This window comes from Lonchura striata, chromosome 4A (genome assembly GCF_050655825.1).
Source record: "Lonchura striata isolate lonStrDom1 chromosome 4A, ASM5065582v1, whole genome shotgun sequence".
NCBI lineage: Eukaryota > Metazoa > Chordata > Aves > Passeriformes > Estrildidae > Lonchura > Lonchura striata.
The window spans coordinates 16087483-16109496 of record NC_140742.1 but is presented as its reverse complement, the minus strand read 5'-3'; the positions used below and the strand labels follow the sequence as shown (position 1 = coordinate 16109496).

General features: G+C 47.4%; 2 protein-coding genes across 3 annotated transcripts in view; both read left to right on the top strand.

The window, feature by feature from the left end:
* Positions 1 to 22014, top strand: part of C4AH8orf48 (chromosome 4A C8orf48 homolog) — a 429052-nt gene that overhangs the window by 384656 nt on the left and 22382 nt on the right. The window lies entirely within an intron of this gene.
* Positions 41 to 16797, top strand: LOC146763300 (uncharacterized). 2 transcript variants are annotated; one of them, XM_085570814.1, is made up of 2 exons: positions 41 to 1389; positions 4332 to 16797. In XM_085570814.1, exon 1 carries the CDS (start codon positions 187 to 189, stop codon positions 1165 to 1167), a length of 981 nt encoding a protein of 326 aa, XP_085426940.1. In that variant the 5' UTR covers positions 41 to 186; the 3' UTR covers positions 1168 to 1389; positions 4332 to 16797. The 2 variants fall into 2 exon arrangements, with proteins under 2 accessions (XP_085426940.1, XP_085426939.1); XM_085570813.1 differs by having other exon boundaries at positions 4329 to 16797.

Sequence of the window (22014 nt, the reverse complement as noted above, 5' to 3'; positions counted from 1 at the left end):
AGGGCGCGCGCGCCCCGCCCCGCCCCGCCCCGCCCGAGCCGCGCGCCGGCGCCGCCATCGCGGCTGAGGGCAGCGCTGAGGGCAGCGCCCGCCCCTGCGCCGGGGGGCCCGGAGAGCCGGGAGGGGGCCCGGGGAACGGGCCCGGAGAGCCGGGAATGGGCCCGGAGTGTGCCCGGAGAGCCGGGAATGGGCCCGGAGAGCCGGGAGTGGGCCCGGGGAACGGGCCCGGAGAGCCGGGAATGGGCCCGGAGTGTGCCCGGGGAGCCGGGAATGGGCCCGGGGAACGGGCCCGGAGAGCCGGGAATGGGCCCGGAGAGCCGGGAATGGGCCCGGAGAGCCGGGAATGGGCCCGGGGAACGGGCCCGGAGAGCCGGGAGGGGGCCCGGGGAATGGACCCGGAGAGCCGGGAATGGGCCCGGGGAATGGACCCGGAGAGCCGGGAATAGGCCCGAAGAGCCGGGAATGGGCCCGGGGAATGGCCCGGAGAGCCGGGAATGTGCCCAGGGGATGCGCCTGGGGAGCCGGGAATGTGCCGCGGGATTATATGCCTGGAGAGCCGGGGATGTGCCCGGGGAATGTGCCTGGAGAGCAGGGGATGGGGCCGGAGAGCTGGGGATGGGCCCCGGGAATATGCCTGGAGAGCCGGGAATGGGCCCGGGGAATGGGCACGGAGAGGCGGGAATGTGCACCGGGATTGTGCTCGGAGAGCTGGGAATGTGCACCGGGATTGTTCCCGGAGAGCTGGGAATGTGCCCGGAGAGCCGGGAATGGGCCCGGAGAATGGGCCCGGAGAGCACAGGGTGCGCTCCGACCTACTGTCCCGAACCCTCAGGATTGTGCCCCGAGCCCCCGGGCTGTGTCCCGAGCCCTCGGGATGTGCTCGGAGCCCCCGAGATCCGCCTGGAACTCCGGGATGTTGCCGGAGCCTCTGGGAGCCCCTTCATCCTCCGCTCCATCCTGCTACACTCCCTCTCTCTCCTCGCGTCTTTTCCCCTCCCAGCACCGGCGTTCGCGATCTCTCAGGGAATATATCAGGAAAAAACACCTTTTTTTTCCCCCTCAAAGCGTGCGGCCATCAGCTGCGCTGTCTGGATGGGCAGCAGGCTGACAGCGTCTTCCCCTGGAGAAAGGGGTTGGAGGCACATTTGTCACACTTCCCACAGCTAGTAACACCTGTCCCTCCTGTTTGCCGTGTATTTTAGATCCCGAGCACGATGCTGTGTCCCGTGGGTGCCCCGCCCGGATCCCGGGGAGCTGCTGGAATTGCTGGTCACTCCTGCCATGAGTGTTGATGTCTCACATCCCCAAAAACAGCCTGTTCCCAGGAGTTTTTTCCAACCCAAACCTTGAATTGCCAAAAGATTCCCTTCAGGACCTCAGAATGTACAGGTTACAATTGTTGGTGACCTTGTAGCGAGCCTGAAAATTTACAGGTTTTAATTATTGGTGATCTTGTATCAAGCATGAGAATTGACAGCTTTTAATTTTTACCATAATCAGAATCCCAGGCTGGTTTGGGTTGGAAGGGACATTAAAGCTCATCCAGTTCCAGTCCCTGCCATGGGCTGGGACACCTTCCATGGGTGTTATTCCATATTCTATAATTTCTACCACTCGTACAAACCCACACAACCTCAGATCAAGGAAAGAAGACACACGCGGGCTGTAATTCCCTGTCATTCCCCGTGCGAAGCAGCACAGGCTCCTCCTGTGCAATTAGTGGGGGCAGCGCTCGTTAATTAAGGCTTTGTGCTTGTGCTCCACGTGATCCAAAGTCGTTTTTCCCCTCGCCCGGTAGCTTCTCCTGGGGCTTGCAGAAGGATGAGGATGGTTTATAAGATTAAAAATAAACGGAGTGGGAATCACTTAGGGGACCTTGCAGCACTGCACAAAATGTACCTGTGGAATAGCAATGCAGCTTCCTCCTCTTCCCAAAGGAAAGTGCAAAAACAAGACAAAAATAAAAAAATGAGGGAAGAAATAAGGATGTGGAGATGCGAAGAGCTGAAGGAACAGCTGCACTGTTCAGCCAGGCACTGCCACCCTCACAGTTCTCCCCAAACTTGTGCCATAGGGATCAGATTGAGCGGGAATCTCGGGGAATAAAGAGAGCTGACTTCTTCCAGGGGGCTTTTCCCAAGTCATTGATGGGTTGTGCCCATATTCTCTCTGAAATCTACATTTCTGGAGCCTGAGGATATGAGGAAAAGGCAGGTATCAGAAGAAAATAAACCACGGTGTGAAGCTTAGAAAATCCACTTTGAGTACATCTGAAGAAGCTGAATGCATAAAACCCCACCCAGATCAGAAATGAACTGGACTTAGAAGGGGTGGTTCCACCTCTCCTCCAGCTGGGAAAGAGGGAGGGAGGGAAGGAAGGAAGATGATGGACAGATGGGTGACAGAACTGGCACAATGCAGCACATGTCCTGTACAAGGCCACCAAACCAATGTCCCATCCCGGATGAACTGCTGAGTACACCCCACAGCATCTTCAGGATACCCATTTTTTGCTGTCATTTGAAGTCACATTTAATCCAGAATTCCTACAGAAATCTGCAACACTTTTGGTCTTGCTCTGAGTTCCTTAGATTGACATTGATTCTGCCATTCACCCTTGTGCTGGACAGGCTTTGTGCTCTGAAAATTTAGAAAAGTGATTTTCTACATTTATTTTGCAATTTGCAGATCAGTTTGAAGTTCCTCAGCTTACAGGAACAAGCAAGCTAAATTGTAGGTCTGGTCTGTTCCCCACCAAGCAATTCCTGTAATCTCATTTTTATTACTCACTCCCCACTTAGGAAGTGTTTAACAGGCAGATAAAATCTAACACAATGAATCTCTATGAAGAAAACAGTGAAATCTCATGTGATGCAGATGAAAATGACATTTTGGGGGGAGATGTTTGAGAAAAGAACAATTTTTTGTGCTATTTTTACTGCGAGAAGGTGGGAGGGGGCATTACCAGACACCCACACTGAGTGCCAGAGGGGCTGTTTGCAGAGCCTTGTCTACAAGTGTCATCGGGAGAATGCTGCCAAAAATACCCTGAGATGATGAGTTTAGATACAATTCCACCCCCAGCACCTGCCCAAACACTGGCTCCTGCAATTTGGGAAGCAGAGAGACAAAGAATGTGCAGGGGGTGCCAAGGCCAGCCGAAACACCAGCAAGAATTCAGCCTTTGGAGTTTGTTTTCCTCACTTGAGGGATAGTCAAAAAAGAGCTGTCTCAAAAAGAGCCTCAGGGAGAACACATCCTGCTTATATTTTAGAATTTTGACTGCCACAAATCGATTGTGAAGTATCTTCCCAGAGAGGAAAAATACACAAGGAGCTTAATCCAGGGGATATGAGGCTGCTGAGAGGAATGAAAGCAGAGCTGGGCAGGGGCTCCTGTGGACTTTAACCCTTGGAACTCTCCTTATCCCCAAGGGATTTTTAAGTGAGTTGTGAGGTGGTGTCAGGGTCCCTGTGAGGAGTTGCACATCCCTGTGTAAGCTGGGCTAGGGAAGGTGTCCCTGCCACGGCAGGGGCTGGATGAGCTTTAAGGTCTCTCCCAGCACAGACCAGTCTGGGATTCTGGGACTGTAATTACAGCCTGTGCTGTCAGACCTGAAATCATGCAGCTGAAGGTTTTGAAAGTAGCTCATGGAAAATAATCTGTGCTGTTTCTTCCACCTTTTCCTGCTGCCATCCCTGGATAGTGATGATGTTAGTGCCACGAATCTTAGGCAGTGCAGCAGATGCTGGTGTTGGATTTCCATGCCATGGGATATCCAGGGATCTGCTGGACCCAACACAATCAGCTCATCCCTTGTGCTTCTGAAGGAGTCCCACAGGTGCTGCCTCTGAGCTGATCCTGCTGCAGTAACACAAAATTCCAGCCCCTGCTCCCCCTTCCAGAGGTTTTACAGCAGGCAGGGGCTGTGATTGCAGCAGCCCCGAGCACTCAGCATGCAGGGCCCATCACTCTCCTCATCTCAATTCCCCATCCTACAATCAGGTGGAGCAATCAGGTGTCCTGAATATTTTTAGAATCCCTGGTTGTGTTGCTTTGCCTTGGATTAATGACCTGCTCCCCACGCTGTGCTGGGGCTCTGGGACAGGCCCCCACCCTGCTCCCAGGCAGAGGTGTCATTAATTAAAGGATCACTTGCAGAGATGGAAAATCACTGAGGGGCTGTGAGGGAAGCAAAGGTTTGGTAGAGTTGTTTTTTTTTCCCTTCACAGTTGCTGTGGCCGGATGGCTTTAATGGAAAGAAGATAAAAATGTCATCTCAGTGGGTGGGTGTGATGGAATCACCTGACACTTGTGTCCTCTTCCAGCAGAGTCCAGGAAGGGAAGTGAAGAACACAGAGTTTCACTGTCACTCTTGGGGCTGAACTGGATGTATGAACAAACAGCTCACACAAGGAACTTCCTTCTCTGTTCCAGTGAACAGCCAGGAGCAGGTTGTGATGACTCTCAGCTTCAAAATTGTTCTACAAGATTCTTCTCGTTGATTGTCTCTCAATTTGAGCTGCACTTCTTGTTTTTAATAATTTGGAGGCGTGGTTTGTACCCCTGGATGGGAACAGCCTCCTGAGCATCCCAAGGCACACAGAGAAATTCTCCTTGCTCTGAGCCTGAGCAAACAGCCATCAGTCTGCCTTTCCCAAGGAGACAACTTCCTGAGAAGTGCCTGGCATGAACATTGACAGACCGGAGCGGGAGGGAGGGCTGAGCAAGGCCAGAGCAGATGTGTTCACAGCTCCAGACTAATCTCTGCAGCTCAGGCAGTGCAGCGTGTCTGTCACTGCTGCAGAGCAGAGCCCGTCAGTCTCCAGCGCTCCCGATCCCCCAGGACAGAGCTGCTCTCCTCGCCCTGCTGCCAAGTGCCAAAGTTGTCTCCTGGAACCCTTCTTTCCCAGCTCCCATTGCACACTGGATTTAAGCCCTGCATGGATGAAAGAGCCAATGACACAGCTGGGAATTACTGTCTTCCCCTTGGCACTGTGCTAAATTTGGTTTCTTCTCTCTGCCACTGACACCTCAAAAAAACCCCAGATCTTGCTGAACCAACTCTAGAGTAGAGCAGGTGCCCTGTAAGGGTCTGATCTTCCTCCAGTGCAAGAGCTGATCTACAAACTCAAGAGATCCAGTGCATTCCTGAGACTCAATGGAATTTCCTCTGCAATCCAAACATGTTCCAGAGTCTTAAACTCTTTGTTCCAGCACACAAAGCTCTGCCCCAGTCAAGCTTGTCAGCAGTGGCAAATTTATTCCTAACTGCTTTTCTTTGATGCAATGGAGTTGTTCTTTTTTTTTTTTTTTTTTTTTTTGAGACAGGCATCAATCCCTAGTGACAAAGGGTGGATTATCTGCCTCTCAGCAAGACATTGAAAGCTATCCCAGGGAATTCAGATGTGGGCTTGGGAGAGCTGTGGACAACATGCCAAGAACTGCATCACCCAGGAAGGAGAGCAGCGATGGGACTGAAATGCAACATGGGTTTAGGATGTTCATGGCCTCTGCAGAGCTCAGCTGGTGTTTGGCAAGTGCCAGAGAGGGCTGCAATTCAGGATTGGAGCCAGACTCCAGCTTTACTTGGCTGCAGACAGAATCTCTGGACTTTTCCCCTGTCATCCTTAGGAAATTGTTTTTTCCCCTTTGTAATGAAGCTCAGATTTCAGGATCTCTGCATGTCTCTGTGTGCAGGATATTTCAGTGAGAATATTGACTCGACCTTTTCCTTGGGCTCAGCTTTCATTCCTAGGTAAACAGAGGGGCTTTTGGGCAGAGCTTCTTGGTAGACAGCAAATTAAGGAGAGGTGTTCCTGGGGCTTGCAGTGGGAAAAATACTTCAGGATTCAGGATGCTGTCTCTCCAAGAGCCTCCTTCTCCATGTTGTGCCAATCTGTGGGTTTGACTCTCTTGTTTAATTACAGTTCTAATCATCTTACTCACGCTTCATTTCTCACTGTAAATAAAAGGAATTATAGGCTGCATTTCCCTTTTTTCTTCCAAGTGGCTGAGTAAATTTGCCCCTTTTTGAGAAGTGACCGATTATTTTGTTGTGAAATTGTGCTCACTCAGTACACATGGCTGGGCTGAGTCAGCCCAGGGTCAGGGGAGCACCCAGGGGACAGAGGGACAAATGCAGGGTGTGTCACCAGCAGCGTGGGGAGGACTCAGGCTCTGGGTGAGAAATGACAGCGAGGTGACTTTGTCCTTACCCAGTAAAGCCAACACTCTGCTGAAACCTTTGTGGCTTTATCCATGGGGACAATGGCAGCTCCACGGGAAGGCAAACTGAACATGGATGTTTTTCCTGCTCTTTCCAAGATCAGCCCACTCATCCCTGATGCCAAGGGTTTCCTTGATCTTTCCAGAGTCAGCTACCCTGAGCCATGCCTGCCTCTTCCAGAGGGGAAAGTGCTTTGTTAGGTTCCATTTCCCAGGAGTACCATCCCAGAACTTCCATGCTACCTCTGCTCACTGCTGACAGGGTCAATTAATGGAAGTATAATAATTATCTACATTAAAGTCTGGATAAATGCAGGAGGAAGGAAAGTTGCCACAAGATGAGCTGTGCTTCTGGGTCTCAGAGCCCTAAAGCTGACATCCCCTTGTGCTCTCCTATTATACCTTTTTTTCCTAACATGCACATTTGTGGATTGTATTGATTCCTTTTAGCTGTGAGACTCAAACCAGAGCAATTTAAAGACAGAGAGGAAGAACATCAAGCCTTAAACAGCCAGCCCAGCCATCCATCAGTGTGTCCCAGGGCCAGTTTAATGTGCCCCAGTGGGAGCTGCCACCCCCTCTCCAAGGCCATCAGGGACAGCAGTGGCTTCACCAAGAACCAAGGTTTGATTGCAATTTGGGAGTCAATAAACAGAAAAAGCTTGGCTGGGGAGCTCGTGCCAAGCAGAGATTTCTCTCAGTCCCTGTGTGACTCAAAGCCCACCCGTCACCCCCAGAGCAGGAGCAAAGCCCCCTGGGGGGCAGGGAGGATGTTCTGCCACGTCCCCTTGGTTTGAAGCTATTTATTTGGATATATGAGGATTTTTTGAGGATTTTTTTTTTCTTGAACCACGTCTCCTGTGTCATTACCAAGGAAAGTTGTGCACAGAGCATAGGCTCCCTGATCCTGGGCAGGAACATCTCCAGAGGCTGCTGGAGCTGTTTGGGAGGTTGTGAGGTGGGGTCATTCCTTTATAACAACTGACAGCACAAGGGCAACACCCTCAGGTTGCACCAGGGGAGGTTTAGGTGGAGCACTGGGAAAAATTCCATCTTGGAAAAGTCTCTCCAGCCATGGCACAATTGCCCAGGGCAGTGCCCATTCCTGGAGGATTTAAAAGCTGTGTGGATGTGGCACTGGGAGACCTGGCAGTGCTGGGGCATGTTGGACTCGATGTTCTCAGAGAGCTTTTCCAACCTGCATAATTCTGTGCCTCTCTAAGTTCAGTTTCAGCTCCTGGGTTAAGGAGCAGCTGGCAGAGCCCAGCTTTGCCACAGCTGCTGGTGGTGCCAGGAATGCCACCAGTGCTCCCAGGGCGTGCTCAGAGCTCTCTGTGCCAGGGCAGGGCAGGGACTGCCCACACAGCTCTGCCTTAACCCAGTGCCAGGGCTCCACAGTGCCTGGGCCAGCATCACCAGCCCTCCCTGGCAACATCCTCCTGCGGGGACAGTGCCATCACTGCGGTGACACTTCTGCAGCTGGGAAATGTCAGCCAGCTGAGACTCATTCCTGTACCATACCTGCCTCCCCTGAGCACATGAAGGCTGCCCCGTTAGTCCTGCAGTTCTGCCTGTCTCTGCCATGGCTTCCTGTCCCTGTCCTTGTCCCCCAGCCCCTCACTGCTGCAGGTGATTCCTGCCTGACATTCCAGCAGACCTCAGGGGTTTGTTACAGCGCCAAATGGGAGCTCTGTAAAATAAAAGGGGAAATAAAACCTCATGCCAGAGTCCCAGCCCCGCTGTGTGCCAGTAAATCCCCATCCCAGCACATACAGACTCGCCCCATGGATGTTTCTCCATGCTCAGCCCACACTTTGATCATTAAAGATCTGCAGACCAAACATCCCCCTTCATTTCAAATGTTCAGCCACTGTCAGGGGATGTTTCAGTGGGAACAGGATCTGAAAACGAGGGAATTTCACTTCTGGGTATGCACCTGAAATTCCTGTCACCCACATGTTGATATCAGGCAAGGCAAAACAAGCTCCAGCCTGGTGTTTTTTCACCTTGGTCTTTCTAGAGGGCTGGTAAGAAAAAAAAGGAGCTCGAAATCCATGTTTCCCAGTGCCTGGCACCCTCTGGTGTCAGAGGGCTCTCAGGGAGGATTTTATTACTCAGGCACCAAGGGCAGAGCTGGGTTCTTTGAGAGGAATTTCTTTTGGCACTGAAGTCACTGCTTGGACCTCTCCTGGAGCTCTCGGGCTTGTGGTGGGTCTTGGCAAGATCCTGGACCCAGCCAAGGTCTGATCTCTGCTGGGAGCATGGCAGAGCCTCCCTGCACAGGCTGAAATCAGAGCAAATCCCAGTGAAAGCACAGATTTCAATTCCCAGAGTGTTCCCTGATGGAATTCAGGGATCTGGGTTACCCCTCAGGTGGCTGGAGAGGGAAGGGCCACAGCCCTGATCGTGGCATAGACTTCAAAGCCACACTTTAAACCCTCATCTTCTTTTCTGATTATTTTGAATTCTGTCAGAGATCAGTGGGAAGAGGAGAAGGGCTTTGAGCAGGGGAATAAAGAAACACATGAAAACTGCTCCATGACTTCATCTTTGGGGATTCAATCCCTTAACTCTGGGCCAGCTGGGGAGAATAAAACACTTTTCTTGGCTTTAGATGAAAATTAAAACATCAGTTATAGTAATAATGATCAAGCTGAAAGAGACTCAGAGGTTGATGTTTGGCTCTGATCAATTATCTTTAAATAGCAATGCTCTGGGCCTCTTGGTTGAAAAGGACAGGAAGGACATTTTGGTTTTCCAACATTTTCTGTTGTTCTTTGGACATAGGAATATAAGGAAATGTGGCCATTTCGCTTCCTTTTCTACTCAAAATCAATCAGATTTTATTTTAATGGCCATGGAGCAAAAATTAAAATACAGTAAAAACACTGAGTGAATGGAAATTTTCTGAATTTCCTAAAATATTTGTGGGCACAGTCTGGTGAACTGTTGGCCATAAATATTTCCCTTTGCTTAAATTCCACGTGCTCAGTTTTACTGGACATGCCAGAGCTTGTGGTTCAGGAACTTCCCAGCTGCTTTTCTTTCCTGAGCTCACTGCTTTGTGTTCATGTGTCCTTGTCAGGACATTCAAGATCTCCAGATCCAAATTCATCCCTGGTGTAACTTTGAGGGAAAAGGATAGAGGGACACTAGGAAAAGATTTGATCCCTGTGGTATCCCAGGTTTTGTAGCCTGTTGAGTCCTACTTTTATTCCAGCCTGGGTGGTGGGGCTGGAATATGAAACAGCATCCACATTCCCAGGGTTTGCCCAGGCTTTGTTTTGGGAGAAATCAGGATAAACAGCCTGGAGGGAGACTCTGCAGCCTCCTCAAGCCCAGTTTCATGGTTTTGTCCCCAGTTTCATGGCCTTTGCACACTGAGTGTTTTATTCAGAACTTCTCTTTGCTGCTTTGTGTATTCTCTGTGTCTGTCCTGCAGCTCTGGGGTCCCAAATCTCCATTGTTTAAAAAAATCTCCATTGTTTAAAAAAAAAAAAAAAAAAAAAAAAAAAAGCCATTTAGCAAAGCTTCTCCATTATCCCATCTTCTTTTCTTAACATAACTGTGAAGGATGTGTTCCTGCATGAAATTAGCTGGTAATTTTCTTGTCTTGATTTTCAGTGTTTCAAGTGTTCTTAGGAGCAGCCCTGCCAGACTTCCAACATATTGTTATGGTTATCACCTTGATAAATATAACCCAGTTCTGTCTGCTCCAACCTCTCACTGAGTCTTCCCTACTGATGTTTTCCTTTCAAGAAGTTTCTTCTCTTTATTTCCAGCATCTCCACAGCCTTTTCCTCAACCAGTTTCCGAAACCTTTATGATTGCTCTTCACCTTTTGCTCTGAGGTTGCTCATTGCAGTTCCCTGGCAGCCCACAGAAAGCCTCCAGCTTGTTAAAGCTTCAGTGAAATTGGGTTTTCGTGCACTTTCCACTGCCCTGATTGAGAGAAGGTGCCTGTAACTACTGCCAGCTCCTCCTCCAAGGCTTCTCTGCTGTGCTGGCAGCTGCAGCTCACACTGAGCTGATCCACAGCCCCCCTATCCCATCAAACAGCTCCTCAGAAAATCATTGCTGGGTTATTTTGCAGCACCTTGCCCAGCTCTCCTGTCTGACAGGGAATGCACACCCAGAAATACAAATGAAGTTGCTCTTGCCCAGCCTAAGAGCCGTGCTCTGGAGAGCCCCAGTGCTGCAGAGAGCTGGAGTTCAGCACACTTTGAGCTGCCAGGGTCACTCAGAGCCTGGAGCTCAGCTGCAAAGCCAAGCTGTGGCAGCAGTGTTTGACACTCAGCTCAGCAATGCTGCTGCAGGGAAATTCAGCAGAAAATAATCAGAGCCCCGGGGGTCAGAGACTCAGCCAGTTCAGAGCTGGAGATTTTAAGAGCAGGTTCTCCTGGGAGATTTGCAGCATTTCAAGCTTCTAATCCTTTCAATTCTGGAGGAGCTGCATCTCAAAAAAGGAAAGAAAAACTTACAGCTGCCTAACCAGAGAAAATCTCCAGCCCTGTTTGAAGTCCAAAGACGTTGAGGCAGCAAAGGTTTGGTTCAGCTCTTCCTGGGTTTGATTTTTGGTTCCACCTGCAATGTTCAGCAGCACCTGGGCTACAGCTAACCATGGATGTTACCAAAATCCCCTGAAAACACTGAGGAAAAAAAAGAGTTCCTCTAACTTTGCAGTGTCTTTTTTAGTGACTGCAAGTCAGGCATTACTTTACTCTTGGCCTGAGTTTGTGTGTGGCTGATGAACTTCCAGCCTCCTCACAGACTCTGATGCAAAAATTTTTTATATTAATTTGTATATTTCTAGCAAAGAAATGAATGTTCATTGGTTCAAAGTCACATAATTCTCTTTAATAATCAGTATTAATTAATAATTAATCCTCTGTTGGTTATTTTTTCTCTCTTCAAGCTAAGGTGAGCCACATTCTTTAGTCTTTCTGTCCTTTTTAGCTCAGACAAGGAATTTCCAACTTTTCTGGCTTTAATCTCTTACATCTTCTGGTTATTCCAACATCCTTAGAGAGTCATAAATTTAAGATCCCAGATGTCCAACCTACACCTCCCTTTGGCTCTGCTTATTGAAGCTCAACAGTGCTAGTTTTAGCAGACTTAATGTTTTGGTGATTTAATGATCAATGTAACAACTAGAGTTGTGAACAAACTGAACTGGCGCTGCTAAAAGTGGGCATGGTTTACCATTAATTAAAACAACTCATTAAAGATTAGCTAATTTCCAGCACAGACTGAGCTCACTTGGTCCTTGAACATAGTTCCAGCAGCTTCTGCTGCCTCCCAAAGAAGCCACCAGGACTCTCCTCTGGAAAATCACATTTATTGTGTCTGAACAATGCAGAGAATTGAGGTTGATTCCCAAATCCCCTGGGGAATCTCCATCTCCATCAGCTCTGCCACCACCTGGGAGAGGTGTGGAGCTCCTCAGGAGAGGCCCCTGGGCTGGGCAGACTTTGGGAAGAGCCAGCAGGGACCACAGGAACACCCAGAGGGGTTAAATCCATGGATCTGAGCACAGGAACACCCAGAGGGGTTAAATCCATGGATCTGAGCACAGGAACACCCAGAGGGGTTAAATCCATGGATCTGAGCACAGGAACACTCAGAGGGGTTACATCCATGGATCTGAGCACAGGAACATCTGATGGAGTTAAATCCATGGATGTGAGCACAGGAACACCCAGAGGGGTTAAATCCATGGATCTGAGCACAGGAACACCCAGAGGGGTTACATCCATGGATGTGAGCACATGAACAGCCAGAGGGGTTAAATTCATATATCTGAGCACAGGAACACCCAGAGGGGTTGAATCCATGGATCTGAGCACGGGAACTCCCAGAGGGGTTAAATCCATGGGTCTGAGCCATGCCTGTGCCCCTCTCTTTGCTAAGGATGAGCCCCCAACCTCCATCTCATTCCGTTTCCCTGCTCAGCCAGATGTGATTCTCTCTTCCCTTTTGAGCCTCTCTTCACTCAACAATTCCCCCGATAATCCTGATTCCAGACTCTGCTTCTGCAGGGAAGGCAGAGCAGCTGCACATCAGGAAGTTCTAAGTTTGTGCTTGGAGAATAACAGGAATTTTTAATCACCTTCCTGCCTACATCAAATTGACAGGAGAGGAATGTGCATTTCCCTAAATAAGAGAAACAAGCCTCACATGGAAAAGGCTTCTCTCCAAGGGCTATTTCCATGGCAATGTGTAAGTGCCATGCTCCAGCTGTTTTGGCTGCAGGGGTACTGGCAAAGGTAACAAGGTTGTTGTAAATTATGAAACCATCACTGTCCTCTCATGCAAATCAAGCTGGATTTGGTTTAAAACCTCCCCAAAGCTGGCAGAGGACAAGCTTGCAAAATTCCATCCTGGCAGCAGCAAGCCTAAGAAAGCTGAGTGTCAGAACAGCAGGAATTAGGAAAAAAAATTGGGAAAAATATTCCTGATTTCACCTGGTAATTCACAGCCATCATCCCAATATCCATGCAGCCCTTTTGATCCCGGCAGAACTCAGAGGGAATCCTATTTTATGTAAGAACACATGATTTTATACAAATCCTATGTGATATTCTACAGTTTTATACTCAATTATACATCTGCTCCTGAAGTGGTTAAATGACATTGAAACACACAACAGTCCATGGCAAAATAAAGGTGAAATATTTTGAAATGGGGTAAAAATGCCCTCTGAAACACACAGAGAAACCTCTCACAAAGCTACCCAAACACACTCTGACCCTGAACAGAACCCTCCATTTAGTTTCCAGGATTTTATCCCTGCAAAGTGAGGCAGGGTAATCCCATGGAGGGAAAATAATTCACATTGATGTGCATGGAGAGAGGCTATCAACCAGGGCAGGCAGCAAAGTGTTAATGGAATTCACCTCCAGGAATCTCCTGCATTTGAATTTCTGTCTTGGCAGGAGGCTTTGAACTCCTTTAACCTGGAGAATGGGAGGAAATAATTGCATCCTGTTATCTTCACTGAGGTCCATTTTCTTCTGAGCACTTGGAGGAGCCTGGCTGAGGCTGCTTTTCCCACAACAACAAATAATGAAAGTTGGTTTTTGGTCTGGGCTGAGAGAGCTGGGGTTGGATGTGGGAATGAAGGGGGATTTACCTGAAGGCAAATGGAGCTTTGGACTTGCAGCATCACTTGAGTGATTTGGTAGCTCATCTCTCAGCCCTGGCTGGCTGGAAATACCTCAGGATTTCCTCAATCATTCCCAGGGATTTACAGGATTTGTCCCATGTGGGCAGCCAACCTTACAGCAGGGCAAAGGCACATCCCGATGTGTCTCTACTCCAAACATTCAACAACTCGGAATTCAAGGATCTCTTTAATGAGGACAGCCAAAAAGCCAATTAAAAATGATGCACAAGAGGTGATGGGCAGCTGATGTCTTAAGCAGGTTGAATTTCCACTCAACTGAACTTACACTGTAGTTAATAAAGCAGAAATGCACAAGATGTTATCAAACATTAAAACAAAAACCATCAGAAAGGGGATAATTTTGTGCAAATCTTTTTAAAAGTTGGCATCACTGGACAGCTTCCTTTAACAATCAATAGCAACACTCTCAAAAAAATCCTGTGGGCCCAGCTTTTGTGTACATTCAATGTCTGGGGTCTTCAAGGGAGCATCCAGACAAGGGATGCTGTTGGCAATCCAACAGCAATTGGACATGGCAGAGGGCTGTGAAATACCCAAACAGTCTGAGTTTAATTTTAGTTCAAAGCTGAAAAGGTCACTGTTGCAGAAAGGTAGAAAAATTATAAAGAAAAGCCTTATAAAATCAAGCCTGCTCTGTTAAAATCGATGGCTGCCCTTCTGATACTAACACTTTGCAGGTTCCCATGTGAAAGCAATCCTGGTGTGAGCAGTTGGTTAACATAACAACCTGTTCCTGCGTGAAAAACAACCAGCACCTGTGTGAACTCTTTTTACACCATCAGATAGAAAAGTGAAAACTCTCTCACAAACAACTTTTCCTGCACGTACACCCCGGGGGTTTCAGTGACCAACGAATACTGAATAATACAGAATAACAACTTGTTACAAACCAATAAAGTAATTGGCAATAAAGCTACTGACCAGCTGGAGTCACCACGAGGTCTGTAATACTGTAAAAAAAACGAGTTATGTGAATAAAGAAGGGGCTTTTCACCATGAAGAAAATGGAGTCCATGTGATTTATTCCCATAGGGCAGCACCATTCCTGTGCTACCAGGGGGTCTTTGGAATATTTTCAGGTTTTCCTGTGTAGATGAATCTTCTGGAGATCTTCAAACAGACTTTTTGTTCCCTGACCCCCGGGGTTTAACTCGGGGATTGCACCTTGTGTAGGCAAAGCAGAAGTGTCAAAGACCCTTTCAGATTTTCAGCCTCCAGTTCTTCAACTACAGAGTCAGAAACCAAAGCAACTTTAAGCTTTCAAGATTATCTTTTTCCTACCTTTTCAGACAAAAAATCTTTATATTTATGTCATGGATTACCCATGTTATCCAGGTAAAAATCACCTTGAATCAGTTACACCTCAGAGCTCACTAGGAGCTGATATCCCTGTGTTTTATTCCTGCTGTAGAAATTTGATTTCTCGCTCGTCACCGTGTGTTGCCCCCACCGAAGGAATGGAATTTTGGCACCGGGGTTTTCCATATCCCGCTTCCCTGGAAGTGGAAAAGTCCAACCAGTTCTGTGCCACCTCCAGCAGGAATAGGAGTGGGAATGCAGGAGGGAAATGGGGAAGGCGGAGCTGGAGGAGCTGCGAATGGTTTTCAATTAGCGGCTCCTTTTGTTGTTGCTAGGAGGGGATTAGGGCAGGTCCCAGTGATAATAAAAGTGTTTTAAAATCATGGGGATTAAGGGTTAAAAGGAAAAATAAACCTAGTAGGCCCTGGAAAAATAAACACCCTAAGCACTTGGAGAACTCGTACTTGCTAGAACTGCACCGTGTAGCTAGTACATGATAATTGATATAATTGTTAGATGTGATGATTGTTTAGGAATTAAATATAATTACTGTTTAATCATAAGAATAATCATGAGAAACTGTGGTCAGGGGCCTAAGAAAGATCGCGAGAAACTCATGTCAATGTATACAATAGAACAATATAAGTTTAATAATTAATATGTGAGTTATGTAATGATAGAATATAAAATACGTTCAGCTCGAAAGCCGTGTCAGAGTCAGATTTGGGTCTGTACCCCTGATTCCCAGCAAAAAGCACCTCCATCCCTGGGCACTGCCCGTGCCAGGACACCTGTGCCAGGTAAGCACCTCCAGCCCTGGGCACTGCCCCCTGTGCTCCCTGAGCATCCCTCCCTGCTGGCACTGCCACCTCCAGCCCTGGGCACTGCCCTTTCTTTCCGTAACTGGGCACTCCAAATTTCTGAGGAATTAAAGGGTGAGGGAAGAACAAAGTGAGATTCCAGGCACTTTTCCTGAGGAGCAGCTCCTGGCGGGATGCCGATGGGAAGAAGTTGTCAAAATCCACAAGTCACTGCTGGAGGGTTTTAACAGCTCCTGCCAGCTGGGAATCCTGAGGGATTGGCTTGTTAAAAGGACTCCACAGGTGTCACCAGCAGGAGCAGAGGCCTTAAAAATCTTATCTGTATAGAAGGAAATGCTGGAGCTTCACCCCTCCTAGTGCTGCCTATCCAACAGCAGATTGGAAAGATAAAAACTATGGACAAGTCTCCGGTAATTTTCTGGCATTTTCAGACTTTGGATAAATAAATATGACCTTACACTGATTTATTTTACTTCAGTGTTACATCAGAGTTGTGGTGAGCACAAAGTCCTACAGTTACACTTGTGAAAAATGCCAATCACTTAATTCTTAAACTTTTTAAATTTAATAATAATAAAATGGTTATAAAAATAATCATACAATTAGAGTAATAAAGTTTAGAGTTAGGACAATTACAAGACAATAAAAAGCAAAGAATTACAGAAGTCCAGATGCTCTCGACACTAAGGCAGAAAAAGCATGCCTTGTGAGCAAAGGAATCACCCTTAAACCAATACACTTGTTGCATATTCATACATCCTTCATGGTTATGCATACATTCTATTTAAAACAATAAACTCTGTCTGTTGTATGTCAACTGTTTCCTTTAATCCCCACGGCATCTTCGAATCTGAACACGGCCTGAAGAAATTCGCTTCTTCTGATAAGAAGCCACAAATTCCTCTCCTTTGGAAGATTTAGGTGCTCCTCAAAGCAAATATCTCATTCCTAAAAAAAACTTCCCCCACATACACAGTCTCTATTTTAACATTATGTTGGAACCTAAAACTACACTTAACACAAAATGTAAAGAATCAATACAGCATAACTTTCTAACATTACACATATAATATTCATTGTAACATTTGCGAAAAGCCAATCATAAAATATGCATTTTTCACACACTCATTATATACAAGTGGCCTCATTTGTAGGGAAAAAGTCATAATTTGATAATTCCTGGTTCTTTCAGGGGGGGTGAATTGGGAATTCCACAGAATTGAGCTGAGCCTAAAGAAAGTGGCAGGAAGGGCTGGGGCTGTGCAGAGCAGCAGGACGGTGACAGAACCCAGGCCTGGTTCAGGGCTCCGTGTGCTGGAAAAGTCTCTCCTCAGTTTATTGCAGTTTATTGCAACTTATCTAAAAGATTTTCTCCTGGGGCTGCTGTGGTTTGCTCAGAGCTCAGGCAGAGGCACACACACACCCTGACATCCTCTCTGACCCCGACTGCTTCTTCTCTCCCCACCAGGGCTGCTGCTGTCTTTTATATGGGACATTACGTGTTACATGGTTACAGTTTTTCCCAATGCCTATTACATATATTAAATGGTGCTTTTCTATCTTTTATATGGTACATTACGTGTTACATGTTTACAGTTTTTCCCAATGCCTATTACCTATATTAAATGGTGCTTTTCTACTCTAAACCAATCTGTGAGTGCCAACATCACCAAGAACATGGAGGTAAGGAAGGAGAAAGAGGGAGGACAGGGCAGGCCCAAATCCCCCCATCTTAAAACTTCTGACCTCCATGTACAAAGTAAAAACCCTGTTGTACAACACAAAAAAATTCTTCCCTCTACTTTGTAATGACTTCTACTATAACATCTAAACTTTTGTGACTTCTTGTTCTTCCTGCAAGGTTGGTAAATCATTCCATGGTTCCAAACCAAAATCACAGCTGTTTCCAGCTGCCTGCCAGGGTCTCAGACGCTTCTGACCTGGGCCCGGAACCTCCAAAAATGTCTGAGGGACATTTTGAGTTCCAACAGGACAGCAGCAGAGGCTGCACTGCTGCCTTTGGGTGACTGTGCCCTGCAGGAGATCGCTCAGCAGCTCCTGGCACCTCCCTGGGGCTGGTGAGAGCTCAGGTGTGGAAATCCCCTGGGTGCTGAGCCCTGGCTGCCACAGGAGCTGCTGGAAATGAGTTCATTCCCCCAGACACTGCATTGACATGTCCCTGAGCTGCTGAGGTCACCAGTCCTGGCATGGAGAGAGTGCTGGGAGAGCTTAAAGGAGAGGGAAACCCTGTCAGAGGTACCTGCAGGATGCCCTGCTCAATTAGATAATTATTGGAACTGATTATTCAGAGATAAATCAAATACAACTATTCAAGTTCCAATCACAAAAGATGCCCATCCAGCAACCCTGAAATTTTCCTGGCTGATAACAACAGAACAGGAAATCACAATTACATCAGCGCAACAACCACAACAAATAAAAGCAAGATTCCATCTGTAGGGAAAATGTGTCTCCTGGGTTATAAATTATTTTTTGTCATTGGTGCTTCTACTGAATAAACAATCCTTCCTGATTTCTCTGCTCCACATGATCTGTGCAAGCAAGTAATATTTTCATTTCTTTTCCCCTTGTCTAGGAGGAAATCTTTCCTTTCTATTAGGAGATGGCTGCATGATTGGCCAATGATGTATGAAATGAGGGGAAGAGTGAGAGAGAAGCTGTCTGCAGGTAATTCAGATAGAGATTTGTCTAAAATAACTAGATATTGTTAGATATTATTTCTGTGGGTTTAGCCCCTCAGTGAGTGTCATTTCACAAACCAGAGGGAACAACATTGTTCTGCTGGAGAGAACCAAATTGTTCCTGTGTGTCACAAATCCTGGGGTGACACAACCTCAGGGAAATGTATTCCCCATTTCTTGGGAAAGGATTCCCATTTTGGGAAGAAGGAACCTCTTTTTGCCTCAGGAGGATCTGGCTGACTGTCTGGGTTTCAAAAGACAGGTTTTGCCAAGGAAGGCAGGAGCCTCTCTTGAAATGGAAAATGTAAACCCCCTCCCTCTGAATTATTATAATTTTGAAATTAAGGGGCTCTCAGGCAAAGATATGGGAGTGGGAATAGCAGATTTTTATTAGCAAAAAGAAAATACAAATCAATAGTACAAAAAAAGAGAACAAACCCCTGACAGAATCAGAACATGCCCTGTCCCCCTGTGTGTCAGGGAGGTGGCTCAGCCCCATCCCAGGGGGGCTCAGCCCTCCTGCAGTGCCAGCTGTGCTTCTGCTGGAGCAGGATCTGCACAAGGGGGGAGTTTTCCTTGGAGCTCCAGGGCTGGGGGAGATGGGCCTGGGCTCCTCTGGGAATGCAGTGGGGATAAAGCTGCTCCTCTGGGAATGCAGTGGGGATAAAGCTGCTCCTCTGGGAATGCAGTAGGGATAAAGCTGCTTCTCTGGGAATGCAGGGGGCAAAGGCTGCTGTGCTGTTCCCAGGTCAGATTGGATCCAGGTAGGAATGTTTGGCTCCTCCCCTGGGCAGAGCATCTCCCCATGGATGATGGAATTTTCTCAGCCATGCAGGGAACCTCACTGGCCTTGAACAGCAGATAATTAATAATTAATTAATTAATGGCCCATGAACAGAAGAGATCTCCTGGAGGGAGGATTGGCTGTGGAGAGATTAAGAAAACTGCCCAAAGAACAGCAGAGAACTGCCCCAGCTCTGGCAGATGGGAATTGAACACACACCCCTGCCAGTCTGTGACCTGTGGGTGTGCTGCTGGCACTGGGAAGTGCCCAGGAATGGGTCAGGGCTGTCACTGAGAGGGGAAAACAGACAGATGTGTTTGGGAAACATCCCAAAAGATGCTGGGACACATTCCAACTTGGTCCCAGCCAGGAGCCGGGCTGGCACAGCCCAGGGGGACAGAGCTGGGCTGAGGGATGGGAACTGTGTAGGCAGGAGAGCCACAAAGCCTCCATGGACTCCAGCTTCACTTGGATATCCCAGCTCTGCTTCTCCCTGGAGCAGAACCTGGACAGAGACACTGCAGGAGCTGAACTCAGACACCAAACCAAGCTTTTACCAGCAGCAACCCTCAGAGATCTGCACCCCTTTGCCCCTCTGAGAAGGACATTTCACTATCAGGCACCTGGGGGAAGATAAACCTAAAACCAAAACTCTTCCCCCAGATTTTGTAGCATTTGTGTAGTGCCGAGTCTGCTGGGGTCCTGCTCCCTTCCATGAGGCTCTAGGGAATAATTGCTACATATATTAGGCAGAATTTTAAAAATATGAGCAAAATCAACCTGTTTGGAGCTCAGCTAAGCCCCAGATGATTTGCAACACCCTTCTTGTTCCACAGGGAACAGGCATTCCAAGGGTTTGAGCTATTTCAGGCATCATCTCTTCCCACAACAAAGGAACCTGGGTGACAGAGAGTGCAAAACCTGAGAAATGAGGGCTGTTTAAAACATCTCTTAGCAACTCAGAGATACCCCAAAGTCACTGCTGCAGGAGAGCACTGGCGCCAATGCTTGTGGGATTTCTGCTTTCCTTGGATCCTGGTGAGGAATTTATAAGCAGATGCAGGCAACTCAACAGCCTTTTTATCTTTTTATCTCACCTATTCGTATTCAGATAATTGTCTAATCCTTATTTGAAACTCCCCAAGGTCTTTGCCTCAGTAATTGAAGTTTTACTGAGCTCTGGGGTTTGCAGAACACTGTCTCCTACAAGAAAATCCAGAGGATGTTGCTTTGTGGCTGGAGTTCAGTCTGTTCCAGGTGAGGCCAGCTGAAAACAGGAGAGATTCCAGCACAACAGGCAAGGTGGGCATGCAGGGATGCAAAGGTGGCAGAGCTCCAGAGGCCATCCAAAATGCTGATGGAATTGCAGAGCTGGAGCCTGCAGGACACCCAGTCCTCACCACACCTTCCCTCCCAGAAAGAATGTCCCATTTTCCACAGGTCAGCAGGGAGTGCTCCTCACTCTTCACTGCTCCATGGAGAAAATGGCCCTGGGTTTTACTGGAGTGAGGCAGGGTGGTGCTCAGTGCTGTTCTCCAGAGGTTAATTCCATATGTGGGGCACTCACTGAGTTCTCACTCTGCTCAGGTGGAATCTGCTCTGACAGGCAGAGTTTCCTTCAGATCCCCAAAGGAAAGGGCAAAACACATCACAGCGAGCAGAGAGGAAAATGGGGGAAACCTGCCACAGCTTCCATCAAGGAAGGTTTTTCCGAATCTCCTCCCCACTCAGGTGAGCAGGGACATCCATCCAGGAAGTTTAACCAAGTCATATTTTCAAGTCAAATAATTCTAAATCCCTTGCTAAGGGCTCCTGAAGGCATTCCAGAACAAAATGCTCTGCATTTCCTGGCTGTCTCCTCAAGGAACTTCCCACCATCCGCTGGTGCTCCCAGCCCTGTCCAGCCTGGCCCCATCACCTCTCTCAGCCAGAGAGGGGATAAACACCTGAGCTCCTGGAGAGAAAGGGAAGGGCTGGAAATTTGTTTACTGAATCTCAGTCTGAGGTGAGTTTTAACTCTCTCAAGAGGCTCCAGCCACATAATTGCAAATAGTTATTTTAGCTGAACTTCATAACTCTGAGTTGTAGTGATTAAACTGAAATTCCCACCCTGGACCTGCAGGAAGACGAGTGCTAATAACAACTGTTAAATCTCAATATCACATTCAGCCACCTCAGTAATCTGTTTAAAAAAGCAAACATCTGCAATCCCATTATCAAACAGCCTAGGGGCTGAAACCTCCCAAGTGGATATGTTGGGAAAGCGAGAAATTTTGCTTTAAAAGGAAGCTTATCTCATCAGGATGAAAAATCTCAACCAAGGAAAGTAAAATGTGCTGTAAAACATAACCACAATATTTTTTTGTCTCACATTGTCTGAGTTATTAAAATTCTCCAGTGGATTCTCCCCCTCTGAAATGCAGGTCCAGCCCATCTTTTAGAATAATGGCTTCACGATTATCCCAGTGAGCGTGGAGTTGTTTCTTTTGACCAGCACAGCTAATACAACAAATATCCTCACATTCTTCATGCTGTAAATAAAACTAATTCCTGCCACCAGCACAGCTCCCAGTATTTCACTGTGATAACAATGCTCTGGAGCATTCCATCCCTGCACAGCCCTCATCCATCCCAGGGAGCCAGGGCAGCTTTTCTCCTTTCACCACTCAAGAGAGAGGAACCAAATATTGAGGTTGATCTTGCTGAACGTTCTTGGGTGGGTGAGCAGAACTTCATCATACATTCTTCATACATTCTTTACAATTATTTTACTTCAAAATATTTAATGAACAGCAGAGGAAAATGCAACATTGAATCAATTTGGCTTTTTTAAAATAAGCTAATCCCAAGGCTCTATACATATGGCTACACCTTAACACATAAATAAGTATGCAGTGGATCAGAGTCTGGATTATTATTATTCATAACTAAGGGAGGACTGTGAATGTATTTTGCTTTTCAAAATTCAGGAACAATCCAGCAGAGGCTTTTGAG